This window comes from Agelaius tricolor, unplaced genomic scaffold, assembly GCF_023055355.1.
Source record: "Agelaius tricolor isolate 1412-34295 unplaced genomic scaffold, bAgeTri1.0.p SCAF_31, whole genome shotgun sequence".
NCBI lineage: Eukaryota > Metazoa > Chordata > Aves > Passeriformes > Icteridae > Agelaius > Agelaius tricolor.
The window spans coordinates 4,393,982-4,416,600 of NW_027269291.1; the positions used below are offsets into that span (position 1 = coordinate 4,393,982).

The 22,619-nt window shown below is 60.4% G+C and overlaps 2 protein-coding genes across 2 annotated transcripts; both read right to left on the bottom strand.

The window, feature by feature from the left end:
* Positions 1–84: 84 nt before the first annotated feature.
* C1QL1 (complement C1q like 1) lies at positions 85–6,204 on the bottom strand. Its single transcript, XM_071450782.1, has 2 exons — positions 5,414–6,204; positions 85–693 (listed from the first exon to the last, which is right to left on the bottom strand). The coding sequence occupies exons 1-2, from the start codon at positions 5,975–5,977 to the stop codon at positions 514–516; spliced, it is 744 nt and encodes a 247-aa protein (XP_071306883.1). The 5' UTR covers positions 5,978–6,204; the 3' UTR covers positions 85–513.
* A 6,977-nt stretch (positions 6,205–13,181) lies between these two features.
* On the bottom strand, positions 13,182–22,619 carry DCAKD (dephospho-CoA kinase domain containing). The gene is made up of 5 exons (XM_071450713.1): positions 22,486–22,619; positions 18,813–18,935; positions 16,660–16,863; positions 14,668–14,755; positions 13,182–14,229 (listed from the first exon to the last, which is right to left on the bottom strand). Exons 2-5 carry the CDS (start codon positions 18,922–18,924, stop codon positions 13,944–13,946), a joined length of 690 nt encoding a protein of 229 aa, XP_071306814.1. The 5' UTR covers positions 18,925–18,935; positions 22,486–22,619; the 3' UTR covers positions 13,182–13,943.

Here is a 22,619-nt window from a genome sequence, read left to right on the forward strand (position 1 = left end):
GGGTGGGAGGTGTTGGTGGTGGCACAAAGACCCCGTCCCCCGCTGTTGGGGACACTGGGGACACACACAGCAGACCGGGACAGATCACAGCTCTGCTTTACCATGTTGTCACCCCGGCGGGCGCGGGGGGGGGCAGGAGGGCGGCTCCCCCCGCCCCAGCACAGCCCCCCCGGCCCGGGGAGCCCCGAGAGCCCCGGCAGCGCCCCAGGGCGGGCGGAGAGCGGCGGCGGGACAGGGGGGGCACAGCCGGGCATGGGGGGCAGCGCGGGGGGCACCCCCAGCCTCCTGCCACCCCCAAACCTCTGCAGCCCCCAGCCCTTGTGTGAGCTGACGGGAAAAGGAGGGCTTGGGGCAGCCGGGAGCGCGGGGAGGGGGATCCGGGGGCGGGCAGGGGGTGCCGGGGGGGATCGGGGGGAGCTGGGGGGCAGCAGGGAACAGAACCACGGCCCAGGGACGCCGTGGGACTGCGGGGTCACTGCGGGGAGGCCGGGGGGGATGCGGGGGGCGCCGGGCTCAGTCCGAGTAGATGATGAAGCCGGAGAAGGTGCTGTACTTGTTGTTGTTGCCGCCGTGGGCTTTGCCCCCGTCCAGCTTGATGAAGACCTCGTCCCCCGCGTCCAGGTGCAGGATGACGCTGTTGCTGGCGTAGTCGTAGTTCTGGTCGGCGTCCTGAGCGATGGCGCTGGCCCGGACCTGCCCAGGGAGGGGACACGGCGGGACCGGCTCAGGGCACGCCTCGGTCCCGCCTCACGCACATCAGATCCACCCGCCCCGGGAGAGCCAGGGGTGCCCGGGATCCCCCCCGTGGGTGAGCGGGTCCCGGGGGGGAGGCAGCACAGCCCGGAGCCCCCCCGGACCCGGCGGGCACCGAAACGGGAGCGCGGCGCTGGGTTCGACGGGGACGGTGCCACTGGGTGTGACTGCGGGTGTGGGGTCAGGGGCGGGATTACAGCCCAGACACAGGACCCCACCGTGGTACAGGAGCGCAGCTCTGACACAGAACCCCAAATGCAGGTTTGGATACAGGAATGTGGGTCAGACACAGCACCACAGCCCTGACACGGAACACCAAATCCAGGTTTGGATACAGGACCGTGGGTCAGATGTGGGACCATGGTCTGACACAGAACCCCAAATTCAGGTTTGCATCCAGGTTTGGACACAGGACCCTGAGTCAGACATGGCACCACAGCTCTGGCACGGAACCCCAAATCCAGGTTTGGATCCAGGTTTGGACACAGGACCGTGGGTCAGATGTGTCACCAGAGCTCCACATGGGACCACGGCTCTCCCACAGGACCCTGACTCCAGGTTTGGACGCACAGCTCAGACACAGGACCTGGTCTCTGGGTTTGGATCCAGGGCCGTGCCTGGGACACAGCACCCATCTCCCAGCCCAGCCCCAACCCAAACCCTGAACCCTGCATCCCGCAGCGCTTCCCGGGAGCTGCACGGGGACCGTGAGCGTGTGGCGAGGGCTGAACCCCCATCCCGTGACACAGACCCGCACCCACCGCGGGACAGGATGCTCCCCCCAGAAACCCCCAAAGGTTTCCTGGGTGCCGGCAGGGCCGGAGGAGCCGTCACCGCCCGCAGGAGCGGTTCCGTGGCTGGAGCCGCTGCAGAATTCTTTGGGTAATCAAATCTCCGCCGGAGCCTCGCGGGGAGATCGCGGCGCTGGGTGACAGTGACAAGGCGGCTGCTGAAATCCCAAGTGAAATGCAGAAGCGCTGCGCCGGGAGAAGGTGCCGCTAATTACGAGCGACGAGAATCGGCTCTTAATTGGCTCGCATGGGCGAGCGGCTGCGGTGTCCCGGAGCAGTGGGACAAGGACGGCTGTCCCCTGCAGTCCTGTCCTTTGTCCCCAGGACAGGAGTCCCGGGGGATCACTCCTCACCCAGCTGCACCTCACCCGCAGCCTGCCATGCTGGGGCGGGACGCTGTAAACTCCGGAACCTACAGAGGGCCAGGCTGGTGGTGCCACAGGACCCACTTTAACATTCACCCCGTTAAAAGTCACCCTGTGCCCACCCTGCCACCACGAGGGTCCCCACTGCAGGTGGGGGACCCCGAATCCCGGTCAGTCACAGCGCCCCAATCTCCTGGGCAGTCCTGCTGCGGAACGGGAGCGAGGGAAGAAGCCGTGAGGAAGAAGAGCCAGGAAAAGCCATTTGGCGGCGTCCCCCCCGCCACAGCTGGAGCTGCCCGGTGCCATCCGTCTTCCCTCGTTAAGGAGCCGCCTCATCACGGCGCGCCCGCCAGCCCTCGCTAACCAGGGAAGATAAATGGCAGCGCTGGGCCCGGGCTGAGCCGCTGCCGGCACCGCAGTGGCACAGGAGGGGCGCTGCCACCACGGCCACCCGCGATGGCTTCACCCCTTTGTGCTGTTCGGTGCCTCAGTTTCCCCATGGCGCTGCCGGGAGCTGGGGGTGGCATGGCCCCAGCCTGGGCTCTGACCCCAGTGACAATGCTGGGGGTGTCCCCGGCGCTGGGGACACTCTGGAGGGGTCCCCAAGGTGGCTGCACCCGGGAGCTTTCAGCAGCCAGGGGACAGTGGGGCGCTGCCATGTGCGGTGACACTTGGGGCCTCGGGGACACCACGTGCCCCATGTGCCACCATGGCCCAGCACCTCAGGGTGTCCTTTGAGACCCCAAATGCAGTGGCAGGTGCTCCTCAGGATCCTCGGGCCCAGCTCTGGGTGCCCCCCAGGGCCCTTGGGTGCACCAGCAGCTGCCCCCCGACCCCCAGACAGGGCAGTGGGAGCCCCCAGGACCCTCCAGCACGTCCTTGTGTACCCTTGGGGACCGTCCCCAAGAGTCCCCTGGGGCTGTGACCCTCCCTGAGCCTTCTGGGGGATGGCCTTCTACAGCATGGGGACCCCAAAACCACCTGGTACCAGCCCTGCCCATCAATCAATTAATCAATCAATCAATCAATCTGTCCCTCCGTCCGTCCACCTCTCACTGCCCTTGCCTCAGCTACGGGCTAATACAAATAATAATTAATGCTAATTAACCACCAGCAGCAGCTCCCCTGGCTCTCATTAACTCCAGCCCCGACTCAACGGTGATGGGCAGCCCCCAAACCGCAGCACCGAGGGGATTTTTGGGGGGCCAGAGGGGGCCCCCCAAATTCTGACTGGCTCTGAATATGCCAGGATCGACCTTTATCTGCAGGGAAACCCACACCATGCCAGGAACGGGGGATTTTTGGCAGCAACCCCCTAAATAACCCCGTTTTTCAATTATTTGGGCCATTGAGGGGGATCTTCTTTCTAGATATCGATGCGGCGATGCCTTGTTAGTAATTAACAAGCCGTTAATTAAGTTGCATCGCCCGCCCGAGCGCAGCTCCTCTTGACAAGGGGCTCCATAGCTCCTGGAAATTCATCCAGAAATGTCGATGCCCCACAGATCTGAAGGGGTAGGAAGATTTGGGGTGGTCCCCAAAAAGATTTTGGGGGAAGCCAAAGGGTTGAGGGGACTTTTTGGGGTGCTCAGTCCGGAGTGCTTGGGAGAAAGAGCCAGAAGTGCCAAGAGGCGCTGGAACCCCCCAAAATTTAAGGCTGGAGGGCGGGGGAGGACAAAAATAATCTCAATAAAAGGAAATTGGAAGTGTTTGGATGGAGAAAAGCTGCCGAGCGAGCGGCTCCTGCTGTGCTCCCGCTCGGAAGGGCTCGGGGAGGGTGACAAAGCTCCCGCTCCTCCTCACAGCCCGGCTCTTTTTGGGGTGATAACTCAGTTTTGGGTTAATTCGGGGTCCTGGATCCTCAGGACAAGGATGCATCGCGGGCTGTGGCGCCGGAGGAAGCGCCGGGAAGCGGGAGCAGAGTGGATGGACCCGCGGGAATGCCGGCTGCGGTGACATCCCGGGGAACTGAGCCCGGTGACATCCCCGGGGGGACACAGCCACATCGCGTCCCTCGAGTCGCGGCCGGGAGGGGGACACGGCGTGGGGAAGGGGCACCCCAAAAGCGTGTGGATGGCGAGGCTGAGTCCTGGCATTGGGGGTTGCAGCGGGATGAGGTGGTGAGGATGCGGGAGAGAGGAGGGGAAAGGATGGAGCCACCCTCGGGGTGTCCCCCGCGGGGTCCCCACGCAGCCCCAGGGGTGCAGCCCCCCAAAACCGGGGCAGGCGCTGCCCCTCTCGAGGCCACTGCGGACGCTGTCCCTGCCGAGGAGCCCTGTCCCCGCAGGGACCTCCGTGGGGACAATGGCATGGCCGGGAGGGACACCCCGGGGACACCAAGGCACCCCAGGGAACATCTCCGTGGCCAAGGAAAGAGCTGAGGGAACCCCTGGGGACACGCCAGGGTGGATGGTGACTGTCCCCAGCACTGGGAGAGGGACAGGGCACACAGAGCAGCATCTGGGAACGGGAGGAGGAGGAGGAGGATGGGACACCCCAGGGTGCACCCAGAGCCCTGCTCTGTCACTGGGAGAGGGACAGGGCACCCCAGGGTGCACCCAGAGCCCTGCACTGTCACTGGGAGAGGGACAGGGCACCCCAGGGTGCACCCAGAGCCCTGCACTGTCACTGGGAGAGGGACAGGGCACCCCAGGGCTGCTCCTTCAGGGCGGGGAGTACCCCGGGGACACAGCCAGAGGCTGTCATTGTCACTGGGAGGAGGATGGAGCATCCTGGGGGAGCATCTCCAGCACTGGGAGGAGGATGGGGCATCCTGGGGATGCAGCTCCAGAGATGGGAGCAGGACAGAGCCCCTCGGGGGCGCACCCCGAGTCCATCACGCCACTGTGAGGAGAACAGGGCACCCTGGGGTTACACCTCCGTGCCCAGAGAAGAACGTGGCACCCTGGAAACGCACCCAAATCCCATCATTGTCACTGAGAGAGGGACAGAACATCCCGGGGTGCATCCCTGGGGGTAGGAGAAGGACAGGGCATTCTGGGGGTGCACACAGAGCCCATCTTCAGCACTGGGAGAAGGATCAAGCACCCCAGGGGTGCGTGGCAGTGTCTGGGAGAAGGATGTGCATGGACCTAGAGCCCATCACTGCCGCTGGCAGAAGGATGTGACACCCTGGGGATGCATCTCTGGGGCTGGGAATAGGATGGGGCCCCTGGGGAAGCACCCAGAGCCCTTAATCAGCACTGGGAGAAGGATGTGGCACCCTGGGGGTGCATCCCCAGGGCCAGGAGAAGGATGGAGCACCCAGGAGTGCATCCAGGGGCCGGGAAAAGGACGGGGCCCCTGGGGAAGCACCCGCGGTCCATCATCAGCACGAAGAGAGGATGTGACGACCTGGGGGTGCATTCCCGGGGCCAGGAGAAGGATGGAACACCCATTCCGAGGCCAGGAAAAGGACGGGGAAGCACCCATCGCCCTTCTCCCGTGCTGGGGGACGGCAGAGCTCCCGGTCCCGCGGAAGGAGCCGGGATGGGCAGCCCTTACCTGCCCGTTCTTGCAGAGGTCGGCCCACATGCTGGTGCCGTCTCCGCCGCGCATGAGGACGTGGTAGGTGAAGAAGTAGGTGCCGGGGATGGCGCAGGTGAACTTGCCCGAGGCGGCGTCGTAGCTGTTGCCCAGGTTGGTGACCACGTCGTCGAACTTGAGCACCTCGTAGCCCTCGTGGGGGTTCTTGAGGCCGGCGTAGAAGGCGACCCGCGGCACCGTGCTGTAGGTGGCCGCGCTCACCGCGCCCGTAGCGCCCGGTCCCGGTAATCCCGGGGGTCCCGGTCTTCCTGCTTCACCCCGCGCCCCCACCGGCCCCGGCGGTCCCGGTTCTCCGGGCGGTCCCGGCGGTCCCGGTTTGCCCGGTCTGCCCGGTTTGCCTTGGGGACCCTGCACCAGGGTGGAGGGCGGCGGGAGGGGGCCGCGTTCGGCCGGTTGCTGGGGGGGGGCGGCGGGGCCGTAGGGCTCGCAGACCATCCGGCAGGTGCCCAGCATCTCGTACCGACCATCGGTACCGGCGGAGCTCACCAGCACCGGGATGAGCACCACCAGCACCAGAACCATCACCACCCCCGCCGCGGCCGCCAGCAAAGTTTTCCGGCCCAGGCTGAGCCGCCGCCCGGCCGGGGCGCGCTGGCGCCCGGGGGAGGGAATGGTGCCGGCGGGGGGGAGCAGGGCGGCGGCGGCGGCGGCGGCGGGGGGGGGGGCTCGGGCTGGCGGCGGCGGCTCCGCTGCGCTCCGCTGCCTCCGGTGCGCCCCGCGCCGCACGGGCCACGCCCACCCCGCCGGGGCCACGCCCACCTCACGGCAGGACACGCCCCCTCGATGCCGCCCATCCAACCCAGGACACGCCTCCGTCGGTGTTGACCACGCCCCGGGAGGGAAACTGAGGCACGGAGGTGGCATCGGCCCCGGCTGCCCCACTGACCCCTCTCCTCCAATGGGGGATCCCTCGGTGACCCGGCCCCGCGTGTCCCCACGCCAGACCCCGAGCACTGCGAGCGTCCCCGTGGAGCTGGGGACACTCCTGGAACCCGTCACTTGTGTCCCCAGAGCAGAACACCCCCGGGGGTGATCCCCAGGGCCCCCCCCTATTCCCTGCCTCAGTTTCCCCTCCCACACTTTGGGACAGCGCAGGTGACACCCAAGCGTCCATCGCGGTCAGCCGTGGCTCCGTGGGATGGGATGTCACCGCTGGTGGCACGGTGACAACGGGACAGCCGCAGGTGCCACTGCCGGCGTGGCCGGGCTGCCCGAAAGAGCCGTGCCCGGGGCCGAGCCCCGGAGGGCTCATGGCACGGGGACACGCGGCTGCGCCCGCTCCGTCGCCTGCCATCTCCATCAGCCTCGGCGGGGACAGCGGGACGCGATGGCAAGTGACAGGCGCCGCCAGCGCCGGGGGTGAGCGAAGGACGCGGGGATGGGGGAGGGCGACACGGACACTCGGGCAGAGAGCGGCCCGGGGCCACTCCCAGTGCCGGCCCCACAGCGCTTGGGTGACAACGCCGAGGTGGCCTCAACCTCAGTGGCACCTGTGAGCTCCATAGGGTCATCAACCCCCTGCCCCCAGAAACGACCCTGGGGGTGCATCCCCTCATCCCCCTCGCTGCCAAAGCCCAGGGGACACACGGGGGACAAGCCCCAGCCCCGCCCCAAAAGAGGGGGAACCAAGGGGACTTTTGACAGCCATCGATCGCCCCCGCATGTCCCCCGGCTCCCGCAGAGGCTTTAATCAGCGAGCAGAAATCAATTAGCTACCTTTAAGGAGGCAATTATTCCTGGGGGCTTTACAAGGCTGGGGAGGGGGACAGTATTTTGGGGTGGGGGTGCTGCCAGCTCTGTATCCCCTCCTCAAAGTTTGTTACCATTGTGTCACCAGCTGTTTCCCTGATGCTTTTCTCCATCATTTTTTGGCCCCCCCCCCCCCCCCCGCACACCCCCCCCATTCCTCGTTATCTTTCTGTTTTAACAAGTGCCTAAAAATACGCCTGGCGAGGTCACGGGCTGCGTGAGTCACCAGCAGCACGGGGACAGGGTGGCCCGGGTGGGCAGGGGGCTCTGCGTGGGGACAGGGTGGCTGTGGTGGGGACACAGAGGGAGGACAGGCGCACACTGGCTGCATCAGGGCACTCGTCTCACCTGGAGGCTCAGGGGACATCCCTGGTCCTGGCTGCTGCATCCTCGTGGTGGGGACACAGCCCCAGGTCACCTTGTTGCCGCAGGACATTGTGTCCCCTTGGCATAGTCACCACCCCAGGACACTGCATCGCTCTGGGCCATCCTGTCCCCATGGCAAGGCCACCACCCTCGGCCACCATGTCCCCAAGCTGTGGCCCTACAGCCACAGAGCCTGTGGGACAGCAGCACTGTATGGGGGGTACAACACCCCAGGTGACACTGAGGTGCTCCCTGTCCCCAAGCCCCTTGAACCAGCTCCATGGGCACAGGGAATGGATGGCAAAGCTCCAAATGGTCATGGCCGGGAGTGCAGGAGGTGGGAAAGGGACAAGGGACAAGGAGGTGGCAGCAGCTGTGACTGCCGTGGTTGTGGTGGCAGCGATGGCAGCAGTGATTGCAGTGACAGCAGTGACTCCAGTGGGAGTGGTGGTGGCCACAGTGGCTGTGGTGGCAGCGGTGGCAGCAGTGGTGACAACAGCGGCTGTCACAGCTGCAGTGGTTGCGGTGGTGGCTGCAGTGATGGTGGTGGCTATGGTGACAACAGTGGCAGCGGTGGCTGCAGCGGTTGTGGTGGCAGCAGTGGCGGTGGTGGCTGCAGGGCTGTGGTGGCAGGGGTGGCTGTTGCAGTGGTGGCTGCAGTGGTTGTGGTGGCGGTGGTGGCTGCAGAGGCTATGGTGACAGCAGTGGCAGCAGTGGCTGCAGCTCTGCAGTGGTGGCTGCAGGGGTTGTGGGGACGGCAGTGATGGCTGCAGCAGTGGCAGTGGTGGCTGCAGAGCTGTGGTGGCAGTGATGGCTGCAGAGCCGTGGTGGCAGTGATGGCTGCAGCTGTTGCAGTGATGGCTGCAGCAGTGGCAGTGGTGGCTGCAGAGCTGTGGTGGCAGCGATGGCTGCAGCAGTGGCAGTGGTGGCTGCAGAGCCGTGGTGGCAGTGATGGCTGCAGAGCCGTGGTGGCAGTGATGGCTGCAGCTGTTGCAGTGGTGGCTGCAGAGCCGTGGTGGCAGTGGTGGCTGCAGCAGTGGTGGCTGCAGAGCCATGGTGGCAGTGATGGCTGCAGCTGTTGCAGTGATGGCTGCAGCAGTGGCAGAGGTGGCTGCAGAGCCGTGGTGGCAGTGATGGCTGCAGCAGTGGCAGTGGTGGCTGCAGAGCCGTGGTGGCAGTGATGGCTGCAGAGCTGTGGTGGCAGTGATGGCTGCAGAGCTGCGGTGGCAGTGGTGGCTGCAGCTGTTGCAGTGGTGGCTGCAGAGCTGTGGTGGCAGTGATGGCTGCAGAGCCGTGGTGGCAGTGGTGGCTGCAGCAGTGGTGGCTGCAGAGCCGTGGTGGCAGCGATGGCTGCAGCTGTTGCAGTGGTGGCTGCGGCGGTGGCGGTGGCGGTGGCTGCGGCTCCTCTCGACGCCCGCCGCTCCTCTGCAAAGGTTAAGCAAACAGCAGCTCCCGCAGAATCGATGCCGGCCCAGCCCTCGGCTGTTTGCTTTGGCAACGCGGGCGGGGGCGGCTGGGCCGTGCTGGGGACGCCGGCAGCGGGGATGGGGACAATCGATGCTCCAGGGGCGCAGCTTGGGCCGGGGGTGGCTGTGCCCGGCACCTCCTGCTCGCTGTGGAACTCACGGAGGAGGATTTGGGGAAGGGCACGGGTGGCCGGGCCAGGGCAGGGGGTTTGTGGGGGCTGGCACTGTGCCGTGCCTCAGTTTCCCCTCCTGGCATTGTGGCAGATGCTGCCCATAGGATCACACTTGGCCAGGGGGGACGAGGACATTGTGCCACCGTGGCTCAGCCCAGGCGTGGCTCAGATGGAATTAAGACAGAGCTGGACACAACCAACGAGCCCAATGTCGTCTCACGGTGACGAGCAGCCATTTGCAGGCCCCAAGGAGTTTGGATGATGCCCCAAATTCCAACTGTGTCCTCAGGATGGGCTCTGGAAGGACATGGGACATGGGAGGGGGACATTCAGCTGTGGGCAGGGAGGCCCAGCTGCCTGCTGGCCTTGAAGGACACGTGGATGGCCGGGTGGTGAGCTTGGTGCTCACCAGTGCTTGGTGGCCAGCTGGCTCACCGGCACTGAGGGGGCTCGTGGGACACCCAGGCGGGCTGGGCTGGATGGTGGCTCTGTGTCCTGGCCGGCCAGTTGGCTGATTGGCTGATTGGCTGGCTGGCCAGTAGGCCACCAGTCTGTCCAGCTGTCCATCTGCTTGTCTGGCTAGCTGAGCGGTTGGCTGGTGGCCAGCCAGCACCATCCCAGCATGTCCCAGCCCCACACCAGGCACTGTCCCTTGCCCAGCGGGGAGAGCCCGGCCGCAGGCAGGGGGAGGGCACAAGGTGTGGGTGGCACATCCCCGTCGCTGTCCCCGTCACGCTGCCTCTCATTACGGACACGGCGGGGCTGTCACCCTCCCACCGCGCGGCAATTAAGGGCTGCCAACACCGGCAGTTAATTAGCGCCGGCGGTGAGCGCTGCGAGGGGACGGCGCACGGCTGGCGGAGGGGACGGGCTCGGGGATGTGTCCCCAGGGGGAGCAGCCCTGGGGGATTTGGGGTGCTGGGACAGCTGTGCTGTCGCGGGGGCGGGGTGTGACACGGAGGGGGTGCGCAGTGACAAGGGGGTGCCAGCGATGGGGTGTGCAGGGGTGGCACCGGGAGCGTCCTGCACGGTGACGGTGTGTGGCACCCCGGGCTGTGCAGTGATGGTGACGGTGGGTGACACGCCGTGGGCCGTGCAGTGACAGTGACACTGGGTGATCCACTGTGGGCCGGCAGTGACGGTGACAGTGGGTGACACCCCGTGGGCCACGCAGTGACATAGCATTGTGTGACAGCCCCAGCACCAGGCGCTGACGGTGACTCTGTGTGACAATCCACAGGAGCTGCGGTGACACTGCGTGGCACCCGGCGGCCCCACAGTGACAGTGACACCCTGTGCACTGCGCGGTGACAGTGACACCATGTGACACTCCGGGGAGCAACAGTGAAGCTGTGCAGCACCGCAGGGCTGCGCAGCAGCTCCGTGTGACACGAGTGGGGCTGTGCAGCCACGGTGACACTATGTGCCACCCCAGGGAGGTGTGCAGTGACACTGACACAGTGCCACACCCCGGGGGCCGTGCAGTGACAGTGACACCTGTGACAACAGACGCCCTGCAGTGACACTGGTGACACCACACTCACCCCAGCCCGACCTGTTCCCCCTTGTGGCTACTGAGGCACCCGCCCAGTTCACACCTGGGGACATGTCCCATGGGGGGACATCACTCTGTACCTGCAGCTTCATGAGGGGACATCTGACCCCACCCTCTGCCCCAGCGGCTGTCCCATGGAGGGTGTGCCAAGGAAGGGGGGATCCAGGAATGGGGTACACCAAAGAAGGGGGGCTCCAGGAATGGGGTACACCACGGAAGGGGGGGCTCCAGGAATGGGGTACAGCAGAGAAGGGGCGCCCCAGGAAGGGGGATCCAGGAATGGGGTACACCAGGGAGGGGGTGCTCTGTAAAGGGGGTGCTCCAGGGATGGAGCTCCAAGAAAGGGAGGTTTCAGGAATGGGGAAGGGGATGCTCTGAGGAAGGGGTGCAGAGGAGAGGGGGTGCCCCAGGAAAGGGGTGCACTGGGGAAGGAAGTGCTCAAGGGGGGCTGCTCCGGTTCGGAAGGGGGTGCAGGAGCAGGGGTGCGGCAGGAGGAGGGTCCGTCTGTCACGAGCCCCCGCCAGCCGCAGCAGAATCGATCCGGCCGCCAATTTGCACAGTCAAATATTTGGCTTCGCGGCGCGGGGCTGGCTCTGCTCGAGCTGCCCCGGTGGGCGCGGGCCCGCGGTGACGGTGGCGGCTGCTCCGCGATCGATGGCGGGACCTGCGGGGAGCTGGGGCGGCCTCAATGCGCGGGACCGGGGCTGGGGCTGTGGTGCAGCACCCATAACCCTCCATCAGCACCCGGGATCCTCCATCAGCACCCACAACCCATCATCAGCACCCAGGGGCCTCCATCAGCACCCAGGATCCTCCATCAGCACCCGGGATCCTCCATCAGCACCCATAACCCTCCATCAGCACCCGGGATCCTCCATCAGCACCCGGGATCCTCCATCAGCACCCGGGATCCTCCATCAGCACCCAGGGGCCTCCATCAGCACCCAGGGGCCTCCATTAGCATCCGGGATCCTCCATCACCACCCACAACCCTCCATCAGCACCCAGGGGCTTTGGGAGCCCACGTGGAGCCCGCTCAGGGGGCAGAACCTGTTCCAGGAGCACAGGGCTCAGCCAGGGGGTCCTCCAGGCCCCCTCCATGGCCACTGATCACCGACCGGTCCAGGGAGCTGAGCCATCTGTCACCGACAGGGGATGGCTGAGGCTTGGCCACACGGCCACTGTCACGGCCCCAGGTGGCCATGGAGCTCCATCCCTGGAGCACCCCCTCCCTGGGGTAACCCCTTCCTCAGAGCACCCCTTCCCTGGGGTACCCCATTCCTGGAGCCCCCCTTCTTTAGTGTACCCCATTCCTGGAGCCCCCCTTTCCTGGTGCACCCCATTCCTGGAGCCCCCCTTCCTTGTGCTTGTCCCCGAGGGGGTTTGGGATATACAGGAGCGGGACTGGTGCAATCCTGGGGCAGCTCCCACAGACGGGCACCTCACAGCTCCCACGGACACAACTCCAGAGCCCTTCCCCGTGGGTGCAGCCCACGCAGGGGGCTCAGCCCAGGCTCCCCCGGCCTCAGCGAGGCCCTGGATCCGTTCGCTTTCCCGGCCCCGCTAAACTCGTTAGCGGCGGGTGAACGTCAGCCCAGCCGGGCGGGAGCGAAGCGCCAAATGCGATTACGGCTCCGTCTCGCTCCATCCTTCCACCCCGGGCTCCATTTATCCGAGGGAGGCGGAACTGGCTCTTATCTCGGCCGAGAAATCGCGCTCCGGCTCTGATTGATGGCTGGCTGCGAGGGACTCCAGCGGCACGGCGCAATTACGGAGCGTTTAGAGCAGGAGGGGTCAGCGCTCGGGTACGGCTCAGGGAGGCTCCCTGGGGCTGCACAAGGACCACCAGGTCTCTCCTCCCTCCAGGTGGGTGAGACATGGGAGCTGTGGGTGCACACTGGGGCTCAGGGGAGGATGGAGGTGGATGAGTGCCTGGCCCCAAAAAGGGGCACATGGTGGCTGGGGACACCCCGGGCTAAAGGATGGCACAGGGGACAGGCAGGACAAGCCCAAGGCCAGGCAGGAGGGTGGGAACACTCTGGAGAATCCCAGGGATCACCATGGTCAGGGGCTGGCAGCACCCACCTTTCTCAAAATGTGGGGACAAGCAGTGGCTCTGGGGACAGGGGTAGCCCAGAGGGAACAGAGAACCACAGCAGATCCAGGATCACATCCCAGCAAGCCAGACCCACCCCGTGGGGTGCCCAGAGCCAACACTGAGCCACAGCCCCCCCAGAGGAAGGCCATGGCAGGGCTGAAGCTCCAAGCAGCTCCTGGAGCAGCTCAGGGATGTTTACTGGGAAAAGCAGGAGCAGCCAGCAGCTCTTCCTGCGTGTGCTGAACTTTACAGAGTGCAGCCGTGCCCCGGCATAGGAACAGCCTGGGAGCAGGCTGGGAAGAGCCACGGGATGTGGAGCAGCTGCTTTCAGTGTTTTATTAAAACAAGAGTGAAGACCCAGCACCCGCCTCGCCCAGGCTCGGCTCTCCCACCGGGGAACTGCTGCCAAAGGAAGCTCAAACAGCAGGAAATGAGTTTGAATGAGGCAGAGCCCAGGTCTCAGCCTGCTCCAGGGTGGATCATACCCCTGGATCCAAAGCCAAGGGTGACCCATGAGTGATGGCCACAGAGGGGAGGAGCAGCAAGCTGAACACCCCATCCATGTGAATGAGGTGCTGACCTCCCCCTCGCTGATTTTACAGCTTTCCTTTAAATCAACATGAAAGAGGGGAAATCCAAAATCTAAATCTGGATGAGGAGGGCTGAGCTATGGGGAATCACCCTGGGCGACACTCTAGGCAATAACAGGGCCTGAGAAGGCCACAGCCCTAGGGAGGAGATTGTCCTGGAAGACATTAAAGGGAGATTGTACCTGATTAAAGTGAGATTGTACCTGATTAAAGTGAGATTGTGCCTGATTAAAGTGCCTCAACTCAGTGAAGTCCCACAATGGACCCACATGGGAACAAGGGCATCATCCCACAGGCACAGCTGGTGGGTGAGAACCTGAGCAGGGAGAATGTGCCTGAAAAAACCTCTGGCTGTGTTCACCTTGGGAAGTGTGCAAGGAGACACCGCTGTCTGCATTCAGCTGGCAAAGCTCATTAACAGAGGTGGCCTTTCACTGCCCTTTTCAAACGGGGAAATTCAGGCCCCTTCCCTGCCTAAGAGAAAAGGTGAATTAAGAGATGAAATGCCGGATGAGGAGGAACACCAGCCCGCCGAGCCCGGCAACGGCCGTGCCCACCACGAGCCGTGCCCAGAGGAAATCCAGGGAATCCTCGAGGCGGGTGTGCAGCTGCAGGACCTGCCGGCGAGTGCTCTCCCAGTCCCCGGAGTTGTCGATGACGTGCGTGGCCCACCTGCGCTTCTCCTCCAGGGGCAGCTGGGAGCTGATCCGAGCTTCGGCCTCGGCCACGCCCAGCCCGCTCCTCTTCATCAGCCGCGCCAGCTGCGTCGGGGGGTCACTGCCGGGGGGAGCACTGGGCTGAGCTGGGCGTGGGAGGGAGGGAAAGGGGGATCTGCCCTCCTCGGGCACGGGGGGAATCGCTGGGATAAAGTGGGGATGAGAGAGGTGCCCCCTTGTAATTTCTGACACAGTCAGCCTGCACTTGGAGCAGCAGAGCCACTGCTGCCTGGGCTGTTCTCAGCATTCACACAGCCTGTAACAGTGCCCCAGATCCTGCCCTGACAGAACATGGGCCGTGGAAGGCCCAAAGGCAGTGAATTCCCCTCTGTGATGGTGCCAGGGAAAGCTCAGGAAGGCCCTCATGCACTATAAAGGGAGGTATCACTTCTCTCAATTGCACCAGGGCTGAGGCTGAACCTCCAGAGCGGAGGCACATGAGGGTCCCATCTGAGAGAGGTGGCTTTGTCCCTGTCCTCGTGGCTCCTGGAGCACTTACCAATAAACCAGCACTGTGTATTTCATCAGCCTGGCCAAGCCACGGGTCTCGAAGAGCAGAGGGATGTCGAGGATCACGTAGCGGTAACCTGTGGAAATGGCAACATTCCCCAAAAAAGGGAACAGAGTTAACCCCCATTCCCAAATCCCTCATGCTGCACACACACCATGGTCAGGAAAAGCAAAGCAAGCAGGAGCTCTTCAGCTCCATGATCACAGCCAAGCAGAGCAGAGCCTGCTGGCCCTCCTCCCTCTCACAGGGAGGAAATGGTTTCATTCCAAGTTTCCAGAGGAAAAAAAAAAAATCAACCCTAACCTGGCTGCTCCAGACCAAAGGTGAAACTGCAGAAATATAATGAGGAGCTGAAACGAGGAGCTGAAATGAGAGCAGCAGTGCCTGGCTGGCAGGAGCAGCAGCTGTGTGCTGTGCTGGCCTCTCCCGGGAAGCAGTGCCCACAGCAGGATCTGATCTCCTCTCCTTCTCTTGTCCAAGACTTCACCAGGCTGCAGCCATCTGAGCCAACATTTCCCAGCTCAGCTTTCCTCCCTTTATGAAAAGCTTTGGCTAAACAGCTCCATTTTTCCAAGGGGAGCAAGGAAATCCCCACAGACCTCCTGCAGCTGTGACACTGAAAATGTGAGGGGAGCCTCCAGGCACAGCCCAAGGGCTGAACTCTCACCAAAACGGGCTGAGTTTGGTTTAAAACCTCTGACAGCACAGGGAGCAGAGCTTCTCACAGTCAATCACTGTCCCCTGGTCCTCTCCATGCCCCTGCCCTTGGCCAGAGTTTGGGGAGGTGCCCTGCTGAGTGTGGGGGAGAGGGGAAAGCTCTAAGTCAGGACTTCACTTCCCTGTGTGTCCCCCAGTCATGGGGACATATCTCAGGCTGGTGTCCCCTCTTTATAACCCCCCTAAAACCAAGCTGCCCACAGCAAGTAAAGTCTTGACAAAGACATCATCATCCGAGGAGCCACCATTCCACCAGCACCTCCATCCTGAGAGGCTTCTGGCTGCCCTCTGATTTGATCGATCAGAGCTTTCCTTACACAGCCATCCTCAGAGACAACATCCAGCTATCCCAAATCATTAAATCCTGACTAATGAGGACAAAGCAGCCTGCTGAAGCCACACAGAGCTCTAGCCAAGGGCCAGGACAGCATCCGCCTCCTCAGCCCGCAGCCCCGAGTTCAAGACTCCATCTCTGGCTCCTGGCATTCCTGCCTGTTGCTTCCTTTGTGCTTCCTCCTCCTCCTCACCCCGCAGCAGAGCTTGGCCCCGTGGTGCCCTAGCCTGTTCAGCTCTCTCAGGGCTCAGCTCTGATAAGCACCACCAATCCAGACTGACTCTATTAAGGCATATTTCTGTCTACATGGAGACCTCTGGAACAGCTGGTGATCTTATCTGGCATTTCCCCAGCCCAGCCTGACAGCTGCATTTGTTCCTTTTATCAGGGGGAACGTGGCACTTTGGAAGCCACAGCTGTCAGCCCATTCCTCACCTTATCGACACTCAGAGGGCTCCAGAGCTTGCAGTGAAGCTGGAGCAGGCAGGGGGCAGGGAGGGACATGTGGCCATTTCAGCAACGTGGCATTATCTGGTGGGGAATCTCAGCAAAGCTGCTCCCAGGCCCTACAGATACACTTGAAACCACAGAGGAAAGCAGTGAAGGGCAGCAGTGAAAGGCAGGAGTGAATCAGGAATGAATCCTCCAAACACTGACACCAAAGGCCACGGCAGGCAGAGCACAAAGGCTGTCACTCAATGTCCCTTCCCTTCCTCTGTCATCCCTGCCCCTCTCCTCATATTCAAGGGACCAGGGATGGCTCCTGCCCAAGCAGGAGTCCTGGCAGGCTGGACAAGGCTGACACCAAACACACCTCAGGCTGTCACTCAATGTCCCTTCCCTTCCTCTGTCAGCCCTGTCCCTCTCCTCACATTCAAGGGAGCAGGGATGGCTCCTACTTGGGCAGGAGCCTGGACAAGGCCTCTTACCAAGTACAAAATACTTCAGGATCTGCTTCAGCATCTCCTTCAGGATCTCAGGGTGGGTGATGGAGTTCAGCAGCCGCCGTTTCTCTGGCTGGGAGAAGATGATGCTTCCGAGAGCCTCCCGATTTATCTCGCCGTTCTCCAGGAGGATCTCGGTGCCAAAGTGCTGCAGGATCTGCTGATGGGCCTTGGAGTGGGGCTGCACCACTGAGAACATCAAAGAGCTGGGGGTGAGAGCCAGTTTTACAGCACAGTTGGTGTTTGCATCAGCAATCACCCTCAGATGGGGTTTACTCATTCACCACAGAGCTGATGCTCGCCGTGGCAGCACATCTGCCTCCAGCACATCTGTCCTGGCACCACCTCTGCAGCTCCTGCCAGCCCAAGGTCCCTTTGAGGGCTGACACCTGGAAGATGGAAGCCCTGCAGACATTAATTCAGCAGCACAACCCTGGTGGCACGTGCTGCTGCTCAGGGTGACCGGCCAGCAGGGAGGACACGGTGATGGCCACAAGCCAGGGCTGGGGGAGCAGCTGGGCTGAGCCAATTCCCACCAGGGATGGAGCAGGGAGATCCTAAAGGAACCAGGACCAGCTGGAAACTTCAGCACTGTGTGGATGTCACTGCTGTAACGTGGCCCTGGATGCTGCTGATGTGGGGTTTTTTTTATTGTCTTTCACATCAGTCACTAAATCCTTCAGGAAAATGAACAGAAAAAGATTCTGAAAGCTCAATCCCCAATCAGCTCTTGCAGGGGCTCTGACGTTACAGGAGTGTATAACTTGAAAGCCACACACACAAAAAAAATCCAACAAAAGGGATGAAGCAATAAAACCATAATTAAGCTCCAGCTGAGGGTAACCACAGCAAGGACAGACCACAGATAATCATCTCTCCCAAATCCAGGAACATTGCCACAGGTTGTAACCTCAGGCCAACCTCATAAAAGTCTTTAAGACCAATTTTTTTCTCCTGTGGAAGGCAGTTTCAGGATGGGTGAAATCCATATAGTAAACAAACACATATAAAAAAGGAATTGGTGCAAAATAAAGTGATTGGCAGAAAACTTTCACAGAGTATCTGTAGTGTTTTCCTACCGTCTCTGAGGGCTTTTAGCACCTCCAGCAAATTTCCTGCACCTCCAGGGGAATTACAGTGCAATAAAATGTTAAAGCATCACAGCTTTGAGTGGCTACACAGTAAGTTCTTCACCAAACAGAAAAGCTCAGGCACTTCCAAATGACACCACTGCACCATTGTTCAACAGCAGACCCCAAACCTGCTGCATGCAGGGGCCACAGCCCTCAGAAACCCAGACTGGTTTGGGGAGAAACCTCACCCAGTGCCACCCCCTGCCATGGCAGGGACACCTTCCACTGTCCCAGGCTGCTCCAAGCCCCATTCAGCCTGACTTGAGACACTCCCAAGGATCCAGGAGCAGCCACAGCTGCTCTGGGCACCCTCTGCTCTCCTCATTGTCCTGGTGGGGTAAAGGGATTAACATCTCACAGGTAATCAGGGAAAACAAGGTCTGCTCTGGTCCTACTGAGTCAACAGATCTGGGATTTTGGGGTTTTTCTCCAGCCCAAGCAGCACAACCCTTTTTTTTTTGTTGTTGTTGTTTAGGGGTTTTGTTTGTTTTTTTTTTTTTTGTTGTTGTTGTTTTGTAGTTTTTTTGTTGTTTGTTTTTTTTTTGTTGGGTTTTTTGAGCACATTAATTTTGTGCTCTGATCTCTCAGTATCACCAGAAAAACAACATCCAGCACAGAGGGACATTCTCTTTCAGCCACCAGTGTAACTGAGTGACAGGATGGGTGTCCTGGGGCTCAGGGGGCATGTTGGACTCACCAAGGGATCCCACTTGACAGGGAACCACATTTCCTTTTGCCCAGAGTTGGCTTTCAGACCTGGGAATCACCACACTCCAGGGGATGGAAACTCAGAGTACAACATCCCCACGGTGTTTTTTGGTCATAATCTTCTTTTTTTCCCTTTATTAAAAATACATCCCCGTTCCAATCCCCCCTCCCGGGGCAGCTGGGACTGGGAAGCAGGAGGGAAACCCTTTCTGCGATGTACCCAGAGCACCCTCTGCCGTCAGCGATCCCGGTTGTCAGGGGAACCTCAGGCAGCGGGAGGAGCGCTGGAAAACTCACCCTGCCTGGCGATAACATCGGCATCGAGCACGGCACAGCCCAGCTCCCGCAGCACGGCCACCACCGCGCTCTTCCCCGACGCGATGCCACCCGAGAGTCCCACCAGGAACATGGTGCCCGTCCCTGCAAGGGAAAGAGAAAAGCTGCAAAACATGCCAGGATATTGTCTGAATTCTGTTCATGCTGAGCACATCAAATATTTAATCCCAAACAGGCAACTTCATTCAAAGCTCATTTTCCTACTTTCTCAGGGTGTCACTGAGACAGCAGCAGGATTTTGGCAGCCTCTGAGATGGGTGTTCCACAGGCTGGAGGACAGCGTTGGATTAAAAATGCTGCTCTGGATGTGCCACTTGAGCCAGCCCTGAGTTCCTCCAGCTGGTTTATCTGCAGCTCCAGCAATTCATTCCCCTTTAGCATCTCCAATCATCAAACCACAGCCCCATCTACAGCACCTGTCACAGGCATCTTTTATGGAAAATCCTTTCCTTAGGATTTTTGTCTCCTGAGAAGCTGAGAGGCCTCAGGAACAAAATGTAACCAATGCTTATCTGCTGCTGTGGAATGCAACAGGTGCATCTGGGATTGGGCTCATGTGGTTGTTTCTAATTAATGGCCAATCACAGTCAGCTGGCTCAGACAGAGAGCCAAGCCACAAACCTTTGTTATCATTCCTTATTATTCTATTCTTAGCCAGCCTTCTGATGAAATCCTTTCTTCTATTCTTTTAGTATAGTTTTAATGTAATATATATCATAAAATAATAAATCAAGCCTTCTGAAACATGGAGTCAGATCCTCGTCTCTCCCCTCATCCTCAGACCCCTGTGAACACGGTCACAAGCACCCTGACCATGGAATTATGGAATTGTTTGGATTGGAAGAGATTTTAAAGCCCATCCAACTCCACCTCCTGCTATAGACAGGGATTTCCACTATCCCAGGGTGCTCCAAGCCCTGCCCAACCTGGTCTGGAACATTTTTAGGGATGGGGCAGCCACAGCTGCTCTGGGCACCCTGTGCCTCTCCACCCTCACAGGGAGGGATTCCTTCCCAATATTCCATTTCCCCTTATCCTGTCCCTCCATCTCTTGTCCAAAATCAGGGAGGAATTCCTTCCCAATATTCCATTTCTCCTTGTCCTGTCCCTCCATTTCCTGTCCATGTCTCTCCTGGAGCCCCTTTAAGCCCTGGAAGGGGCTCTGAGCTCTCCCTGGATCCTTCTTTTCTCCAGGTGAACCCCCCCAGCTCTCCCAGCCTGGATCCAGAGCAGAGGAGCTCCAGCCTTTGATGCATCTCCATGGCCTCCTCTGGATCTGCTCAGAGAAATCAGGAAATTTCTGGCAGGTCTGTTGAGGGTGACCCAGGAGCAGGGAAAAAGGGCAGAATTCAGAACTGAGCCAGGACTGGGACTCAGGAGCAGTGAAAAAGGGGAAAATTCAGAATTCAGAAAATTCAAAATTCAGAAAATACCTGAGCCAGGGACACAGGAGCACTGAAAAAGGGCACAACTCAGATCTGAGCCAGGACTGGGACACAGGAGGAATAAAAAAGGGGCAGAATTCAGAAAATATCTGAGCCAGGAGTGGGATCCAGGAGCAGTGAAAAGGGGGCAGAATTCAGACAAAATCTGAGCCAGGGACAGAGAAGCAGTGAAAAGGGGAAAATTCAGACAATGTCTGAGCCAGGACTGGGACACAGGAAAAGTAAAAAAAGGGTAGAATTCAGATCTGAGCCAGGACTGGGACCCAGGAGCAATAGAAGAAGGGGCAGAATTCAGACAAAATCTGAGCCAGGACTGGAAAAAGGGCAGAATTCAGACAATATCTGAGCCAGGGACACACAAGGCCCAAGAGGGAGAGCCCTGCTCAGTCCCTGCAGCCAGGAATCAAAGCTCAGCCACCTCTGACACCACCAGAACCCACAAGGAACTCAGGAAATGCCATTCCCACACCAGTGGCAGCCCTAAGGACAGGGCACTCACAGCTCTGAGCAGCACACTGGTGTCTGGGAGCTGCCCTGAGCACACATCTGTGATTTTGGGGTTTTTGTTTGGTTGGTGACACTGCACAGACCCTGCAATCCTCTAAATCCTGCTTGTGTGTTCTCCAAATCAAGGGATTCAGCCACATAGAGGCAGCTCTGGGGAGCTGAGGGCACTGTGAGTATCTGAATCCCACAAACAGAGCAGCCCCAGCAGGGTACAGAGCCCAGTGTCCCTCCTGCAGCCCAGCCCAGAGCCCTGCAAAAAACTCTGCCCATAAAAGAACCAGGTACAAACTGCCCAGGTGGGCACAGAGGATGGCTGGGAACACAACAAAACAGAAAACAACAACAAAAAAAAAGACATTTCAGTCACAATTCAGTCCTCAAACAGGAGCCAAACCCACAGTTTGGAGGGAGGAGGAGGAGGTGGGCAAGGCCTGTGGCAGCTGGAGGCAGAGGGAAGGGGCAGAGCTGGAGCAGACACCAGGACAGCAGATGGGAACATCTTCCCTTTTCCTTCCCTTTTCCAGACACCAGGACAGCAGATGGGAACATCTTCCCTTTTCCTTCCCTTTTCCAGACACCAGCACAGCAGATGGGAACATCTGTTCCCCTGCAGCAACAAGGAAAATCAAGAGGGCCAAAATATGACCAGCAAACAGCAGAGACTGTGGAGGTTTATCTACATCCCCAACAGGACCTGGCCCCCATGAAGAGCCTTTCTGGTGTCCCAAGGGGCTTGGAGTAACACAGAGGCTGGTTATTTATTATTTATTTGCCATCCCACCAGGATTTTATCCTCCCACTGCTGCAGCCTGTAGGAGGAGGAACCAGGAGGAGCTGGATCACGGCAGTGCAGGCTCCTGCTTTGTAAAAATACCCTGAAATAAATACGATTTGTAAAAATACACTGAAAACTCTCCTGCCCTTGTAAACAGGGTTTTAACTGCAGTAATTCCAGAGTTCTGGCCTCCAGCCTCAGCTGGGACTTGCTCCCAAAACCCTGCTATTTCTGTCCCTCCTCCACAGGAATCACTGCAGGGGAAAGCAGCCCTTGGAAGGGTTGTCCTGGAAAGCAGGGCCAGGCAGGGATCTGAGCACTTTTGCTGTCCAAGGGCCTGCACAGATCTCACACATCAATATTTAACAAGCTCTGGTTTGAAGTGCACACGAGGGGAGAGGGCAGCTTGCTCCTGCAGATGTTACTGGCAGGAGCCAGAACTAGTTTTCCCCAAAATACAGCATTTTTGGGGGATATATTTGGCCTGTTCCAACTAAACCAGACATGGGGAAAAATCAGAACACCACCCAAAGAGGTTGCTCAGGAAAATTTGGTGAGCTGTAATGGGGAGACGCACCCAGAGCATTGAGGAAATGTCTTTCAAAGAATTAAGTGCCCAAAAAATTCCCGCGTCCCAGCTTCTGGAGGGTATTGAGCACAGCACAAGCTGCCAGCCCCAATCCATCCAGCAGGGAAGCCTAGGGAGTGGGGATGAAGCTGGAGCGTGTCCTCCAGCACCATCCTCACCCGGCCCTCCTCATCTCTGCTGGGGCTGAGAGCGCTGGTGTTTGGTTGGAGGAGGCTACAGCCAAAGGGAAGAATCATCGTTAATTGGCGGGGAAAGAACCGCCGCAAATACCGTGACCGACCCCGCGGGCGCCGCCATGGCCGCCGCCCTCACACTCACCCTCCGCCCGGCTTCACCCACGCCGCAGTGTCCGGCGCGCCCATTGGCTGGCGGGAAGAGGGGGCGTCTCTCCCAGCCAATCAGCGCCGTCCTCATTAGACTCGACCCATCCCTCAAGCATCCCTCCCATCCCT

What these genes read in the sequence shown, in the direction of transcription:
- C1QL1 (XM_071450782.1), bottom strand. Translation starts at nt 5,977, where the DNA reads ATGGTTCTGGTGCTGGTGGTGCTCATCCCGGTGCTGGTGAGCTCCGCC. An exon ending in ACCTCTGCAAGAACGGGCAG is followed by an intron (nt 694 to 5,413) that starts GTAAGGGCTGCC and finishes CTCCCTGGGCAG; the next exon opens with GTCCGGGCCAGCGCCATCGC.
- DCAKD (XM_071450713.1), bottom strand. Translation starts at nt 18,924, where the DNA reads ATGTTCCTGGTGGGACTCTCGGGTGGCATCGCGTCGGGGAAGAGCGCG. An exon ending in CGATGTTATCGCCAGGCAGG is followed by an intron (nt 16,864 to 18,812) that starts GTGAGTTTTCCA and finishes TGATGTTCTCAG; the next exon opens with TGGTGCAGCCCCACTCCAAG. An exon ending in CCTGAAGTATTTTGTACTTG is followed by an intron (nt 14,756 to 16,659) that starts GTAAGAGGCCTT and finishes CCATTTCCACAG; the next exon opens with GTTACCGCTACGTGATCCTC.